At 42.3% G+C, this 16,045-nt stretch overlaps 1 protein-coding gene across 1 annotated transcript; it reads left to right on the top strand.

Annotated features, from left to right (window-relative positions):
• The first annotated feature begins 813 nt into the window (after window positions 1–813).
• LOC118218485 (transmembrane protein 26-like) lies at window positions 814–9,455 on the top strand. The gene is made up of 6 exons (XM_035401163.1): window positions 814–1,133; window positions 1,588–1,684; window positions 2,120–2,188; window positions 5,142–5,350; window positions 6,953–7,032; window positions 7,788–9,455. Exons 1-6 carry the CDS (start codon window positions 946–948, stop codon window positions 8,054–8,056), a joined length of 912 nt encoding a protein of 303 aa, XP_035257054.1. The 5' UTR covers window positions 814–945; the 3' UTR covers window positions 8,057–9,455.
• Window positions 9,456–16,045: the final 6,590 nt, after the last annotated feature.

The following is a 16,045-nucleotide window of genomic DNA, read 5'->3' as shown; positions in this document are numbered from 1 at the left end:
GTGATGGCAGTTAGTCCAGGTGTAGTCTGAAGAGATGCGTCTTCAGACCATGGCGGAAGATGGGTAGTGAGGGAGAGGTCTGAAGAGGGACAGGGACTCGACTTGGCGTCACACACAGGTTGCTGCTGCAGAGCTTCCACTAAGACACAGCGACTGAGGCCGAGTATGTTGCCATGGGTTACCACCCGCATTAGACAGTTGGCTCAGCAGGGAGACTGTATCTCTGTGCATTTGGACCAGCATCGAAGAACTGCGGTCAGACTCTGGAAATCGGGTGGGGGTGTGGTTCAGCAGTGAGGGGCTAGTTTGGGACTCTGTTGAGGGTCCAGCACAGGTGGAGGTGCAGGGAGCACCCCAGCCAGGGTTAAGCTGACGTGGGTCAGCGCTCAGGGTCCTGTGAGTCGTTGATGAATTTTTCGATTTGAAAGTTAAATTTACTCTCCTGAATGTGGAAGTATTTTGTCAGATCGGGTGCAAGACCCACACTTTTTTGCAAAGATTTTGTAGATTATATGAATTCTCCAATGAGTCATTAAAAAGAGGACTCATTCCATCAGCCCAACTAGGTGATAGAATTATAAAATTTTATTGAAAAAAAGTATATTTCAAAGTTAAACTTACTTTCATCATGATTTATAGTTTTGACATTCGTCAAGCACTTAAAGTCGTGACTGAACCGTTATCCCCAAACCCCATCCACCCATTATCGATAGACCTCAGTTGATTAAAAAAAAAAAAAACAAAAAAAAAAAAAAAACCTGGTTTCTCAGAAAATCGAAACCAAAACTTCAGTTCCGCTTTCTTAACATATAGCGGGCAGATTGGTGTACCGTTGTGGCTGTTGAAGCGGGCTGATTTTAACGACACACTGTCGCCCCAGTTTTACGCAGATCTAAAATACCACAAACCTAATTTTAACGCAGGATCCTGCTGAATCAGATAATTATGATTCTAAAATTTATATCCGCGATTGTAACTAGAGTTTTTTTCATAATTCTATCGCTCATCGGAATATGGCGAGTGACAAAAGTTAAAAATGATGACCATTTTTGGTGGCTGATACTTCTCAATGCGCCTCTCGTTGTGGAAATGATTATACTTTTGAAAATAAGAAAGGGGAAAGACTTCAGGAGGTGAGTCTAACGTATTTTATATTGATGCTTTAGAACGGCTTTAGAAAGTACACCGTACATCATATTCTGCCCTGCGCCCGGAATGACCAGATACTGTAGTTCAAGGCAGAATCTCTCGCGAGTGAAACAAATTAAGTCGGACATGTCTTTTACCGCTCAAAAGAAATGTGGCAAAAAAGCTATAAACTCACGCTGAACAGCTCTTATTTGTCGGTCGGCATTTACTCCTTCTGTTTCCCACGTCTGTTTGCTAATCTAGTAGGTTATCAGCGAACAAAAGTTCGGTTAACCATCTGGTCACTGCATGTTCAAAAATGTGTCAACCTGCAAGGGATCTTGCGGTAAAAGCACGAAGACCCTCAAAATGGCAGGACTGTGCCTCTGGACTCTGGATAGTCTCCGGGCTATCCAGAGTAATTAAATCTGCAAGCACTCGTGTGTACATCTGATCCAGGTTCTCGCCGGCTATCCTGCTGTTCCTCATCACCATTGTACCGTCCATCTGGATACTGGAACTGCATCATCAGCAAAACAGAAATAACGAACCCCAGGTACACGTATTTTTTTAAAGAAAGAAGTAACTTTCTAGGTAGTTTCTTTGTGTAATTTCTTTTGTTTAGTTTCGTTTCTTTGTAAAACATTTCTTCAGATGCTTAATTTTCTTAAGAAAAAACAACTCACAATGTAGAGAAACGGTAAAATAAGAGCATGGAGTATGTTGATATAGCCTATATTAAACATTTTCAAGTTTTGTTCTGGCTGTAGTATAATTAAATCAGGTTGTATTGTTGCTAGGGCTATTTGTTTGGTAGATCTAGCCTTTCCTCAGAGCAACTTGTGCAGAATTTGCTGGAACGTTAATTTTATAGCAGGACACTTAGTGAAAGAGTGCCACGGGCAACAGTACAACCATAAGAGAGCTGAACCCTCAAGCTTCTGGCTTCTGAGCCAAGTTCACTCACCATTAAAATAATTTCTATTCGCAGTGCATGAAATTTCACTCATGGGAGGATGTCAAGAATATGATTAATTCCAACGGAAGCCACCACAACCAGGTAAAAAATGTGTTCAGTAATGTTCACTGTTTTGTGGCCATCTTGTCTTTTTTTTGTGGTTTCTTTTTTTGTCTTTGGGAATGCACCTAAAATTCCAGCACAGGCCTATGTGTGGTGACTGCCGTCTCGTCTGTCTTGAGCAATGCGACAAGCTCTAAAAGTGGGAGTCGAGGCGGGCTGTGAGCCTGTCGCTTCAGGCATCCGTACGATTACCATTTTCCTTACGTGATGAAAATATTGTCACAGATTATGCATTGTGACATTAAGTTTTCCATTCTAAGTCAAGATTTTTTGTTGCAGTGGCCCTCCGAACCTTACTGGTTTACAGTAAGTGCGCTACAGTACGTGTGCTGTGTTCCAACCAGTGAAACAAAGCCATTTTTGTACCAACTAAAAAAGAAAGGATATGTAATATGAAAGGAGTCACGCCCATCCGTTCGCAGTGCAAGCAACGACACGTCTCTTTTGGGGTGCGATACAGTCGGCCATTTTATGAATCCTTAAAAATGTGCAAGGATTTGGCATTCCTCGATATCCTCCAGTGTCTGACTGAAGGGACGGGCATCTGACTGAGTTCTTGCATTTCATCATTATTTGCTCATGCTCTGTTTTCAAACCGCTTCTCTTTCAACTTTGGGTGTGGCTGCTGGGACCTCTTGTGTAATTTTTGTTGCTCTAGGTGTCACGTCAGATAGAGCAGATGTCTGCATTTCCTGTTTTGCCAGCAGCTTTGACTGTTAAATCTGCAGGCAATTTTTTGGGCACCCTTTTTCAGCCGAGTGGTGAAGGGGCCAAAAATGAGCAGGTCTCTCTTATGCTGCTGATGTTTTTCACAGGTTTTGAGAGATACAAAATCTTAAAATCCCCACTTAAGTCCGAGTCCACAACAGCCCATAGAAACCAGGCTTCCCATTGAAATCTATTAGAAAAGTGTCCACCCTCCTTTACAGTAGCTGCTACTGTGTAACTCAAACAGGCAAGACAATCTGTAAAACCTCAGGATTAAAACCTTATGTTCCCTTCTTGAACTTAAAACTAGTGATGTTAGATTCAGAAGTGATGTATCAAAACAGCTTTGACATTTTCAAGCAGGAGTGAATCAAGTAGTGGAGACAGGGGTTGGTTGGCACAGGGGCTGGTTGGCACACAGCTATTTTCTGGTCCTGTGATTGCCACAGACTCAAATGTCACATCAAAGTGGTTGTTTTCTTGAACTGCAGTTATGTATTGTGTCAAAACAGTAGTCTCCAACCCTGGTCCTAGAGAGCTACAGGGTCTGCTGGTTTTCATAGTGACTCTGCACTTCATGAATCAATTGGAGCAGTTGATTACACAGTTAACTCAACTCACCTGGTGTCTTGGGTCTCAATTGGGTGCTGATTAATGTGAAAACAAAAACCAGCAGATGCTGTAGCTCTCTAGGACCAGGGTTGGAGACCACTGTGTTAAAACATCTGGAAAATTCACTACTCTGTGACAAACATTTCAGTTTTGTAGTAGCAAAAGTAAAATAAATGCCCTTCACACTAAATGTATCAGAAAACTGTGTTAGATTGAAATATTGGAAATGTATTATTTCCAGTTAGTAGAAATAAGAATCGGTTACATTTTTACACGAGATTTGAATGTCTGTGAGTTAGCTGGGTAGCATCATATCAAAGATGGGTCCCACTGTGGGAGGGTTCAGTTGACACACTGATGTCTGAAGTCAAAAATGACTGCTATGTGAATGTTCTTCCCAAAATTGACAAGCAGAAACAGCTCTCAAAAAAGAAAGAAAAAAAGCACTTTCAACATCCATATCCCACCTCATATGGTACAATAAAACCATAAAGAGGAGTTGCAAAAAAAAAAAAAAAAAAAAAAAAAAAAAAAAAAAAAATTATATTGAAATGTCTGGGAATGTGTATGGCAAGAGAAAGTTCACTGTAGAATGGAACTATTTCAATCTTTTTGAGCAAAACAAGGTCCAATGCCCCCAACAACTGCCATATTGCAATTGCGCTACTTCAGTGTTAAGGTACCGGAGGTCTGTACACAAAATGGCAGAATACCGCTCCTAGTGCTGCTGTAGGACCTCAACATTTTCAGTAGGCATTGTGGGTAAAGCAGTGTAAACTATTACAAAGCACCTAATTTCAGCATATTCTTAATAGGTTACTATTCTGCAATTCCCTTAATTGCTGATAAAGCAAAACTTTTTTTGCTGCATCAAATATTCAGTGACTCACGAGACACTATCTGCCATCCCTACTTAAAATGGAACTCAAGTCCACAAAGTAAGGATTTGTAAAATCAACCAAAAAGGTAGTTATCAAAAAAGCAAACAAACCCAGAAACCAGTTCCATAAGCTCACGCACCAGCCATGTTATACACCAGCCTGTTTTTCAGAGCTCAAGAGCCACGCCCTTATATAGGCCCTTAACTAGGCAGTTAGCTGCAGCTGTGTGATTGGCATTTGGCTGCAGCTGTGTGATTGGCAGTTAGCCGCGGCTGTGTGATCGGCAGTTAGTCACACTGTGTCTGAGGGAGGCTGAAACTGTGCAGGAACCTGTCGGCCTTCCTGGTGTCTGAGGCACTGGATGTGCTGAAGAAGCAGTGTCGCTTATCCAGTATGTAATCAGCCTATGCAGGGTTGGTTATTTTGACAAATATTTAAATCAATGTGTCAGTTGTAACCACATGGAGATACTGTTACCTTTTTCAATTTTAATAATATATGAAAAAGGTGGAACCTTAAAAAAAATTATTTTGGTGTCTATGACTGTGTGTGTGTCTGTGTGTGCGTGCGTGTGTGTGTGTGAATCTGTGTGTGTGCATGAGTCTATGTGTGCGTGTGTGTCTGTGTGTGTGTGTGTGCATGCGTGTGTGCGTGTGTGCAAGAGTGAAGACTTTAAAATAAACATGAAATTTTCTGAAGTCTCACCAGATAACTGTCTGTCTCGTCTGAAGAGTGGCGGCAGAGTGGTGTCTTCTGTGTGTCCCGATGACTGGATTCTGGGGCTGCACCAAGCCCTGCTCATCCTGCTGATCCTGGGGAAGTGGGTGCTGCCACTAGGGGGCGGCATCACCAGGGACGAGCTCTCCCAGCTTCTGCTCATCTTCGTCGGCACGGCAGCGGACATCCTGGAGTTCAGCACCGAGACGCTCTCGGACGTCAAGTGAGTCACTTCCTCTGCAGAAAGAGAGGAACTCACATTTTAGCCTAATTTAACCTGGGCAGAGAAATCTTCCTCTCTTAAATGTCACAGTGGGATATTCCTGTGCCGTGCACCTCAGCTGGTGCCGCACTGCTTGCACAGTAGCCAAGTGTTCAAGACTCACATACTCCACCCATCACTGAGGTCTAGAAAAGCACTGGAGTACGGCAGGGTGTGAGGTGTAGTGCACAACAGAAGCAGATGTGTGTCACGCCTGGCGCCCGCCCTGTGTTTTTTCACCTTTTATTTCCTATATTCATTTGAGTAGGTAATCTATGGACGTTATTCTTGGAAGCCAGCGATCACCTTTAATTGCTTAACCGTGGTCAGCTGGGATCATGCTTTTTAAAAAGGCTGCGAGTTCTACCAGCGGGAGCTCTCCCTTCTCATTTCCACCAGCTTGCCTTTTTGACTCACCTGCATAGTAGCTTGCTAGCTTGTCAATTTGCCAACTCACTGCGCTGCACATTCTGGCATTCCCAGCCAGTTCTTTGTTGGTAACTTTCTGTTTTTGCGTAATAAATTCTTGTTATTCCTTCACTCGGTTGTCGCGTGATTTCATGTGTCGGACCTACGATCCGGTTCGTCACATGTGTCACTGAGGTCTAGCCAAAGTCATAGAGCAAGGCAGGAAGTGAAGTACGGCAGGGTGTGAGGTAAAGCAAGATGTGAGCTATGGCAGGGTGTGAGGTATTGTGCAATAGAAGCAGATGTGTGGGGGTGTAGCCCTAGAGTCTTCATCACTTTATGTAAGGTGCCCCCTCTTATTCTTATAATATAGAAGCATAGGTATATTATTTTTGTTTGTAATATTTATATAATAAACATAATATTACATTTTTACATTACAGGCATTTAGCAGACGCTCTTATCCAGAGCGACTTACACAACTTTTTACATAGCATTTTACATTGTATCCATTTATACAGCTGGATATATACTGAAGCAATGCAGGTTAAGTACCTTGCTCAAGGGTACAACGGCAGTGTCCTTACCCGGGAATCGAACCTGCGACCTTTCGGTTACAAGCACAGTTCCTTACCCACTGTGCCACACTCCGTCCTCCGATAATATTCTCATCATAATTGTCATTATTGTGCCATTTCACAATAAGTGAAAGTCTTCACAGGACTAATTAAAACAAAGTAAGAAAATAGACGTTACATCAAGGCAATAATGATACAAGTGGAAAACCATCGGGCAAGACCAGTGCACAGTTCCCATCACAAGAAAACGAAAAACAAAAACTCCTGAAGGGCCCTCCTGCAGCCACTCTTACAGTGGGAATGCAGCAATGCAGGCTAAGTACCCTTGCTCAAGGGTACAACGGCAGTGTCTTAGCCAGGAATCGAACCTGTAACCTTCCGGTTATAAGGCCAGTTCCTTACCCATTACGCTACACTGTCGCCCTCCCCGTCTGCCTGCTGTCCTGTTGAATAGAACGCTGAACCACAGCCGCCTTCGTTTGACGTGTCACGCGTCACATGGGCGCAGCGTGACGCGGTTTAGCCAAGAGCGCCATGACCCTGACTGACCCCCCTCTGCTGCTTGCGCCCCTCGCAGGGAGAACAGCCCTGAGCTGGTGTACATCATCCTCGCAGTCTGGTCATGGAGCATGCTGCAGTTCCCTCATCACCTGGCAGGTGAGTCTGACGTTCCATGTGTCAAAAATCGATCTCATCTGCCCTACTTCTACTTCTTCTGCTTCTTCCTTCGTCTCTTCCCTTGTAAGTTCTCAGCGCTGGTTATTAATGCATTAATGAAAATATACTTATACTGTTTAAACTCACGTGTTCCTCATTACACGTGTTTTAAATTCAGTTATTCATCTTTACAGCCTTCAAAAATGTTATTGAAATTACTCTGATATGCATTTAATGCTGCACGTGTTCCACAACTGAACACTGATGTTTTGTAGACAAAACCTAGCCAGGTCATTAAAGTATAGGTTTCTGCACTGGGTGAGTCATAGATATTCATACCTTCACTGGGAGAGTTGTATTATAAATAAATATATTATAAAAAAATTATAAATACCTATATCATCACTAGGAGAGTCAACCATATTCATATCTTCACAGAATGTCAAATATAGACATATCTTATGGAGATAAACATAGATAACTCATATCTTCACTGCAAGAGGCACTAAAACAGATCTTCACTAGGAGAGTCAAATATATTGCAAAAATATATTATTTGTAGAGTGCATTTTTTTTGGAATGTTTTTGTAACACCTCCTTTTTTTTGTTTTAAGTCAGTGTTCTAGAACTCATTGCTTCCAATCACCAGCAGTGATTGTTACATCATCGCTAGAATGTTCAGTTTAGAACACCCTGATGGGCTGTTTGTGACCTCACGGAGGGTTTAAACTCCGGTGCGTGCGTGTGCTCCTCAGTGGTGAGACAAGATGAGGACGCTGGGGACGCCAGCGACTCGCTGCTCTCCTGTTGCAGCCCGGATATGTGGGTCATCATGGAGAGCCTCTTCATCCAGGACGGGCCCTTCCTCATGGTGCGGCTCCTGGTCCTCATCCACTACCAGCTCTTCCACCTGATGCTCCTCTTCTTCACCTTCAAGAACTTCCTGGTGGTCATACTGAATTTGTACCGGCTGAGTGTTATATGCTACGATAACAGGAAGGGATCCAAAAATGATAGTTATTAGCTTGGTCCCACACTCTCCATCGCAAATTAAATTTGAAACCCGTACCACAGATCAGACTTTCAAATGAAAGTAACTTATTAAGGCTCCTCCCTGTTTCCCTCACAGTATAGACCTGATACCTACTTTCATGAACAAGGTTGACCAATTAAAAATAAAAAAGGTGAAATCATCTAAATGATTTCTGCATGATAAATAATTCTAAGTGATAATGATGTTTCTTGAGTCCTTGTAGATGCAACAATTTGCAAAAGTTTTGAGTAGAAAAAAAAAGATTGTTAGTTGAATCAACTCATTTTTAATGATTCTTTAGGTTGGTATGTCAATGAATATCAACATGAATATTTAAGTGGATTCAAGATAAAAGACAAATCATCCGAAAATGTGCTGTAAATCGACAATTCCTGGGGATAGCCACACTGAAAAAATGAACTTATACCAGGGACACTCAAATCTGCTCCCCAAGGTCAGTAGTACTACTGGTTTTTTCTCTTCTGTGTGATATTGCATTATAGGCATTTAGCAGACGCTCTTATCCAGAGTGACGTGCACAACCTTTTGCACAGCATTTACATTGCATCCATTTGTACAGCTGGATGTATACTGAAGCAATGCAGGTTAAGTAGTGCCTAGCTCAAGGGTACAACGGCAGTGTCCTACTCGAGAACCAAACCCAGTATAATGGGTAAGGCCAGTTCCTCCTCCCTGGGGGGCATGTTTGACTAACCCCAGCTTACACACACATTTATCCAAGCTTTTGGGATCTGCTTCGGTGGTTTTTTTTTTTTTTTTTTTGTTGTGATACTGTGTTAACCACCCAAACCTCATACTTGCCTAATCGTCCAAGTACTTGAAAGAGTTTGAATAACACTGTATACGTACGTGTGTAACTGAAGTGGAAGTTTTATTTCCCTGGAGTGGTGTCACACGCTGTACATTCAGCTGCTGCACGAGCAGTGTGTTGAGTCGTGACGCACATATTTTGCCAGATGGGGGCGCTCTATACTGCTTAGTAGTGAATGTTTTTATATGTGAAATCCTGCACTGCTGACCGCAAAGAGGATTGTTTCTATGTAAGTGTCGAATGGGCGTAAGATTCTTATTTTTTCTATGGGCTGATGCAACGCTGTAACAGTTGCTATTGCCGTTGCCACTGCAGTAATACTGTAATGGGTGTTAAAATGTCATTTAATACCCTGTGGATCTAACAGCTTTGCTAAAATCTCTAACATCTCTGCTGTTGTGCTTTACCGCTTTGTAAGTTTACATACTGAATATATTCTGCTCAAGTAAATCACTAAGTAAGCAACTGTTAGCATTTTTAGGGTGATAAACATTTTTCTGTGCTGTGCTGTTAATATGACAGTTTGTTGCTTTACAATAAAACTATGGAAATGTCTAATTCTGTCTTGTAAATTATATTTCATTTCTGCTGATGAACGACTGTACAGAGGCTAAACCCTCTGGTTGTGAGACGGCTTGGTTGAAGGCGGTGGTTCTCAAGCCTTTGAACGATATGAACCACACGTTCCAGCCAGAATGTCATTTGGACCATTGGACACCCCTGATTTAGATGGATTATTAGGCTGGTTTAAGATTGGTTCTCTCATTTCATTGAGGAACTGAATAAAAATGTCAGCATACAGAGGTTTGCATGTGCGCCTGGCCTTTTGTGTGCGTAGGACATTATCTTTCTGCCCTGCGTCTCACCTGCAGACTGCAGCCTGTTGAAGGAGCACCCGGTGATTATTTTTATTTGGGCAGTGCTCAGATTCATAGGAAGAAAGATGTCAGGCTTCGCACCGGAACAGCAGATCAGTTTGCAAGACAAACCTGGAAGAAGAGAATAATCTGCAGGAGGTGGCTGTCACTAGGGGCTTTTTTTTTTTTTGAAAGAGGAGAAAATAATCGCTGGGAAGATAGTTAAACTAGCTTTTTTTTAAAAAAATCAAGGCTCCCAGGTGTAATTGTTAGAGCAGAAGTGTCTGCATATACAGGCTGTCAGAACTCTCCTTTCTAATCACTGTACCTGTATTCAGAGGCTTTCTGAATGCCAGTGTTTGTATCGATTCAACTGCCTCGACCATAACAGAACTTAAATTTGATTCACAGGTTCTCCTCAGACACCCTATCGCAGAGCCACCTGCAGCACCAGTTCCAGCACAAAACCCCTAACAGCTGCATTCTTCGAACTTTGAGGGAAAAGGTCATTTAAAAAAATCTATTAATATGGCTTTGCACAGGTGTTAATTGAACCATACAGAGAGAACACGCCTGTGTGCTGCAGGTTAGCCAATGGAACAGACCGTGCTAATTGCACATTTCCCTTATTGGGACTATCGTAGTTTCACATTGCTCTTGCGCATTGTCGCCCCCTGCTGGTGGTATATCTGTGCTCATTGAGAATCTGGCCTTAGTTTTTTTTTTTTTTTTGCTTCTTCCTCTCTTTGAGCTCCGTAATGCAAATTGATGCAATAACAGTGAAATTGAACTGACCTGAAATGACCTAATTTGGACAAGAACTGACTGGCGACCTGTTATAAATGGTAGACCTGTGCCTTACTGTGACATGGGGCTTTGACAAAATTCAGGTCACAGGATGTGGACATGTTTGCAATGAACCATTCTTACTTCATAATGTCACAGTGACTCACGGAATACTCATTGGTTACACATTTAGGCCACTTTTGTTTTAGAGACTTTGATACAAGGTAGAATGCAGTTTTTTTCCATCTGGAATTCTCTGCAAAATACTGATTTTTTTCCTTCTACAGAGCAATTACGTGATGATGGAGGGGTTTGAACCACCTTAGACAGCTGCAGGGTTTAAACAATTAGAGCATACTGTACAGAGAGCTGGATGAAAACTTGGATGTACAAGGTTTTTCATGAATATTGAACACTAAAGATTTGTAAGGCGAGTACCCACTTGGCATTGCTGTACATTGCACAGTATGTTTGATTTAATGACTTCTGAGTCCTCGGGACAGTGTTATCTACGGCTTTATTAAACCTTGATTCTCTGGTGTATTAAAACTTGAATTTCCCTGCCTATGAATCGCAGATGAATTCATCCAAGTTCATCCATGAAATTATGGTAATTAGAGAGGTGCCCTTATTAAAGTAACCCTCGTTTGAGAACAAATTCTTTTCCCCGTTATTTTATACTTGGACGAGTGAAGAATAGCCCGCACTGTGTGAATGTTAACTGTGAGAAATTGCTGTCGATAGCTTATGTTCTGGGTGTGTAATGGCTGGAGTACAATAACCCTCGAGGGACACTTGACAAGCCTCCGCTTCTCTCTGGAGAAGATGCCGTGTGATGCGCTACTACTGCAGTTTTTTTGTTTTGTGTAGTCAGCTGTGAAAACATGTGAGAAAACAAACCTCTCCTACCATTCAGCTCCTCACCGCAACACAACTTCTGAATTGTTAGGGTTGAGAGCGGGACTCGCAAACTGCCAAAGTTTCCTGTGGAACTCCAAACTCATCAGGCTTCGCTCTGGAACTCCTGAAACGTCAAGGCGTGCTGTACATCTCCTGTGCTGCCATGCCCCTGAGGAGAAAGGGATTTGAGTGAAAGAAGAGGAGAGAAAATGGAACGGAGGAGGATGACTGGTGTGGGAGGGATACAAGCTGATAAAAAGAGTAGTTTCTGTAGCGCTGAAACTTTCACATTCACTCTAAACACACAGGCATGCATACACATACACACATTGTCACGCCCACTCTGTGCAATCACACAGATGCACACAGATGCACACAGTCACACAATCTATCACACACCTTCACAAAAGCCACCCTTCCTCTAGTCAACATGCATGTGCACTCACACACACAAGTCCACTGGGAATACATTGCACATCTGCACAGAGACAAATACCTCTTTTAAAATTCTTGTTATAAAAATTCCCTATGCAGATTTGTGAGTGTGTGTGTGTGCGTGTGCTAGCACAGAGGGTAAAAGTTTTAATTTCATTCCAAAGAAGCTCTTGAAATTTGGGGCATGCTTTATAATGAATGAGAACCACAAACTCTTCCCACAGAAATAGATCAAAGAAAGAGTGAGCACGCAGTGTCAGAAATATAGCAGGATCACTGAGAAATTAATCCAGAGCCCTTCACGACAGAGCCGCCCAATTAAAGAGACAGCGCTCATATCTCAGTGCGTTGCATCTTTTCATTGCCTAGTGAATATGTGGAGTGCATTAACCACTGATTCTGCTCGTTTAAAAAAAAAAAAAACTTCAACCTAAAATCCATATTAATGTGACAGTAAATAGATCTGTCCACTGATAATATATTTCTCTCCACTGAAATATAAGCAGGTAGATATGGTTGTTGGATATGGGAGAAGACATCAGTGTATCGGCTAGAAATAGCTGTACAAAATGAGTAATTGTACCTTACTGAACCCGTGTTCAGCAGTTGTCTACGATCATGAAAATGCACTTTTGTACGTCGCTTTGGATAAAAGCGTCTGCCAAATGAATGTAATGTAATGTAATGTATTGTTCTTCGTTTATAAATGCAATACACTGTGATTGAACGTAATACTGTGTGACACCTTTCTGGGATAATCACTGTATCCTGTGGTGAAGGAGCAAGATAAACTCAAGCGAAAGGGTTGGTAGTTAACTTTTTAGTGGCCCCTTTCAGGAAACCAGACAAAAATTCACGATACGAGAGCAGAACACAACTGGCGATGCGCGCAATGTGAAATAATAAAAAGGAATCAGAAGGGCACAACAAAGCACTCCTGTAGCAGCCAACCAACAAAACCACTCTCCTCTTAGGGGCGGGAGCAGGGCCTTTTATGGAGTGATTTGGCAAAGGGCAACAGCTGTCCCGTCTGGTCGTGGGGCCAGCGCTGTCCATGGTCCTGCAGCACTCCTACGGCTGATACCCTGGCTGTGAGTGGGGCTGGTGCTGTCCATGGTCCTGCAGCTCTTCCTGGTTCACTGAAACACCTGAGGTGCTGAAGGGACAAACCAACAGAAGGGAGGAGGGAGGGGGGGAGGGGCAGGAGCCTATCCCAACGTGCATTGGGCGAGAGGCAGGAATACATCCTGGACAGGTCACCAATCTCTCATACCAACAGCTAATTTAGAGACTCCAGTGAGCCTAACCTAGATGTCTTTGGAGTGTGGAAGGAAACCAGAGTACCCAGAGGAAACCCACGAGAACTCCATTCGAACTCGGGACCTTACTGTGATAGTCCTACCCCACTGCACCACCACACCGCCCGCCTCTACACGTGTCCACATAATTATCCCTTACAGCCTCCCTGAGCTGCCACTGCCAAGTAGAACAGAGCACTTGGTTGGCCTACCTGGTTAGTTAAAGGGGGGGAAAAGATCATTGTTCTCTGCAGAAAAAACAAAATGATTGGTCCAAATACGTGTGTCCATGAGAGCATTTTATAGAGCTGCCATTTTGTTTTTTTTTTGTTTGCCTTGCTTTCCCGTCACTAGGGAAACCCACAACCTCAGTCACACTGAACATCAGCCCCACGTCAGATCGTGTCACAGCTCGGGCACTCAAAAAATATTCTCATTTGGTCTCCGGTTCCTTCAAGTTGAGGCCAGAGCGTAAATCACTAGAAATGAAAACGACATCGGTCATGGATTACATCCCGTTTTGGACAAAAACACAAGAGTACAGCGCTGACTAAGATCAAGACGGAGAAGGAATTCATCTGTCAGCACCACCAGCTGTCAATCTCCTCCTTCAAAGACTTTCAACCCTCCTGTGAGGGAGGGAGTAACAGTGATTTTCAACCTTTCAAGCTTCCTGGCTCCTTCCATTGTAGAAGCTTTTCAGATTATTTGCTTAGCAAGACGGGAAGCAAATGAGAAGGCATTGGCCTTGTCAATCAGTCCTGTTAGAACAGGAGGATCTCAAACGCTCAAGAATGTCTTCTGAAAGTGGGAAGTTTGAGGTCATTTTTCCAATTGATGCAATCAGAAAGAAAGCAGGCCTTTATTTTCTAATGTACCGCATGTAAACTTGAACTAAATTAGTTATGTAAGACCTGGACATATTTTTTGGATATTTGGTTTGACATGTGGTCTACCCATGCACATATTCCTTTCTAATGTCAATTTTAGATTCAGGAGCCAAAATCTAAAACTTCATAATCAAGTTTATATACTCATTTTCTGTATCATTTAAAAAGCTTGCTTATACATTATAAAACATGCAAAATGCACAAAGCAGGAAGTGAAAAGCACATCATAAGGTCACGTAAGGTAAGAAAAATGAGAATTTGAGTAATGAGCAAGAGCAGCATTCAAACTAATGAGGGCAAAATTGGCCTTTTGGGAAGAATTCCTACTTTAAAATTCAGTTTGTGTGACATGGTTTGCACTGATTTTGCTGAAAAGTAAAGTATAGCTATATGAATTATTGTACATTAATAATAAATTGAACTACAGTGAGACATTGCGGTTAAAGATCGAGGCCTATTACAAAGATTTAAAGCACAATTCCAGTGTGGCATCAATCAATAATGTGTGAGAAACTATGCAAAATACCCCCATTAAAATAAAATAAAAATAAGACCTTCTGAGGGAATTAGTAATGAATCCTTTTAGATCAAACAGATGCTTGCAATTGTATAAGACAGTCATATCTGTGACAAACTCTCGGAGCAAACTCTAGCTAATGCAGTTCCTAAGTAGATATGTCTTTCTTTGGACCAAACCATTCTAAATAATTCAAGATGCCTGAAAGCTCCTATTGCAAAGAAATTCCAAAGAAACAGGTAACAATGCTCCATTACTTCTCATGTCGTTGTCATAATTGTACTTAAACAGAATCAAAAGGTAAGTGACTAGAACCACCGAGTGAGGAGAGTCAAATGCAAACGAATAGTGGCTAGATTAAACAGAACCCCAAACATAACTTAACACTCACATTCCCTAAAGTGATTACTTAACACTGATGGGATTCCATTATCAAAGTAACTCATTTCAGTAGAGCCATTCCACACGCAATGAAAACATGTTAAGAATTTTAACAGAGACGGGAATTTCAGTTCTTGAATTTGAGCTGCGCAAATTCAACCAGTCTCCAGCTGAATTTATAAATTTCAGCACTGGACAGATTGTCCTGTTAGTAAGATACTTTCAAATGGCCACTTGGCTGCCTTTTGAAGAAAATCTATAAAGCCAAATTGGAAAAAGTGAATAAGCTCTACGCCAGGGGTGGCCAACCCAGGTCCTGGAGAGCCACAGGGTCTGCTGGTTTTAGTTTTTACTCTGCACTTAATTGATCAATTATAGCAGTTGATTACACAGTTAACTCACCTCACCTGGTTCCTTCAGTCTAAGTGGTTGCTGTATTTAAGGTGAAAACAAAAACCAGCAGACCCTGCGGCTCCCCAGGACCAGGGTTGGCCACCCCTGCTCTACGCTGTCTCTCTAATCTCTGGGGTGGATTAGTCCAAATCTCAGGGACTGCAGAGATATCGAACAAACAAACCTTCAAGCACAACCGCAAGAATGAATTTCAACCGGATTTATGTGGGTTTGGTTTGTTTTTTTAATAACACTAAGATAAAGGGTATTTGAACACACACAATAACAAAACGGACATCTGATGCGTACGAGCATTCATAACCTGTAGTTTCCACACACGGTCGGCTCTGTATCCTCAGTGCACAGCATCACACACAGGGCACCTGTCGCTCAGCACAGTAATATCCGAACAGGCTGAGATAAGGCTGTTTCACAGACAGAAAAGAATACAGAGTAAATGTATAGGCCCGTATACATTTACTCTGTATTAAAGGCCCGTTTTAGCAAGGCCCATTTTAAGCCCGTTTTAGCTAGAGCTCCGTTCCCACAGCCATACGAGCTCTGAACAAGCAACCTCCGCTCAAGTGACAGGAAACCCAGTCTGGGGTGTGTAGAACGTTAAGTCATGCCTTTGTCTCCGTTGTGTGACCCCCTGTAAGTAAGTATTCTTTAAATCCTGTATTTTGTATAA

Source organism: Anguilla anguilla, chromosome 18, assembly GCF_013347855.1.
Source record: "Anguilla anguilla isolate fAngAng1 chromosome 18, fAngAng1.pri, whole genome shotgun sequence".
In the NCBI taxonomy this organism is placed as follows: Eukaryota; Metazoa; Chordata; class Actinopteri; order Anguilliformes; family Anguillidae; genus Anguilla; species Anguilla anguilla.
Note: the sequence above shows the minus strand (reverse complement) of the source record. Positions and strands in the feature narration are given on the sequence as shown.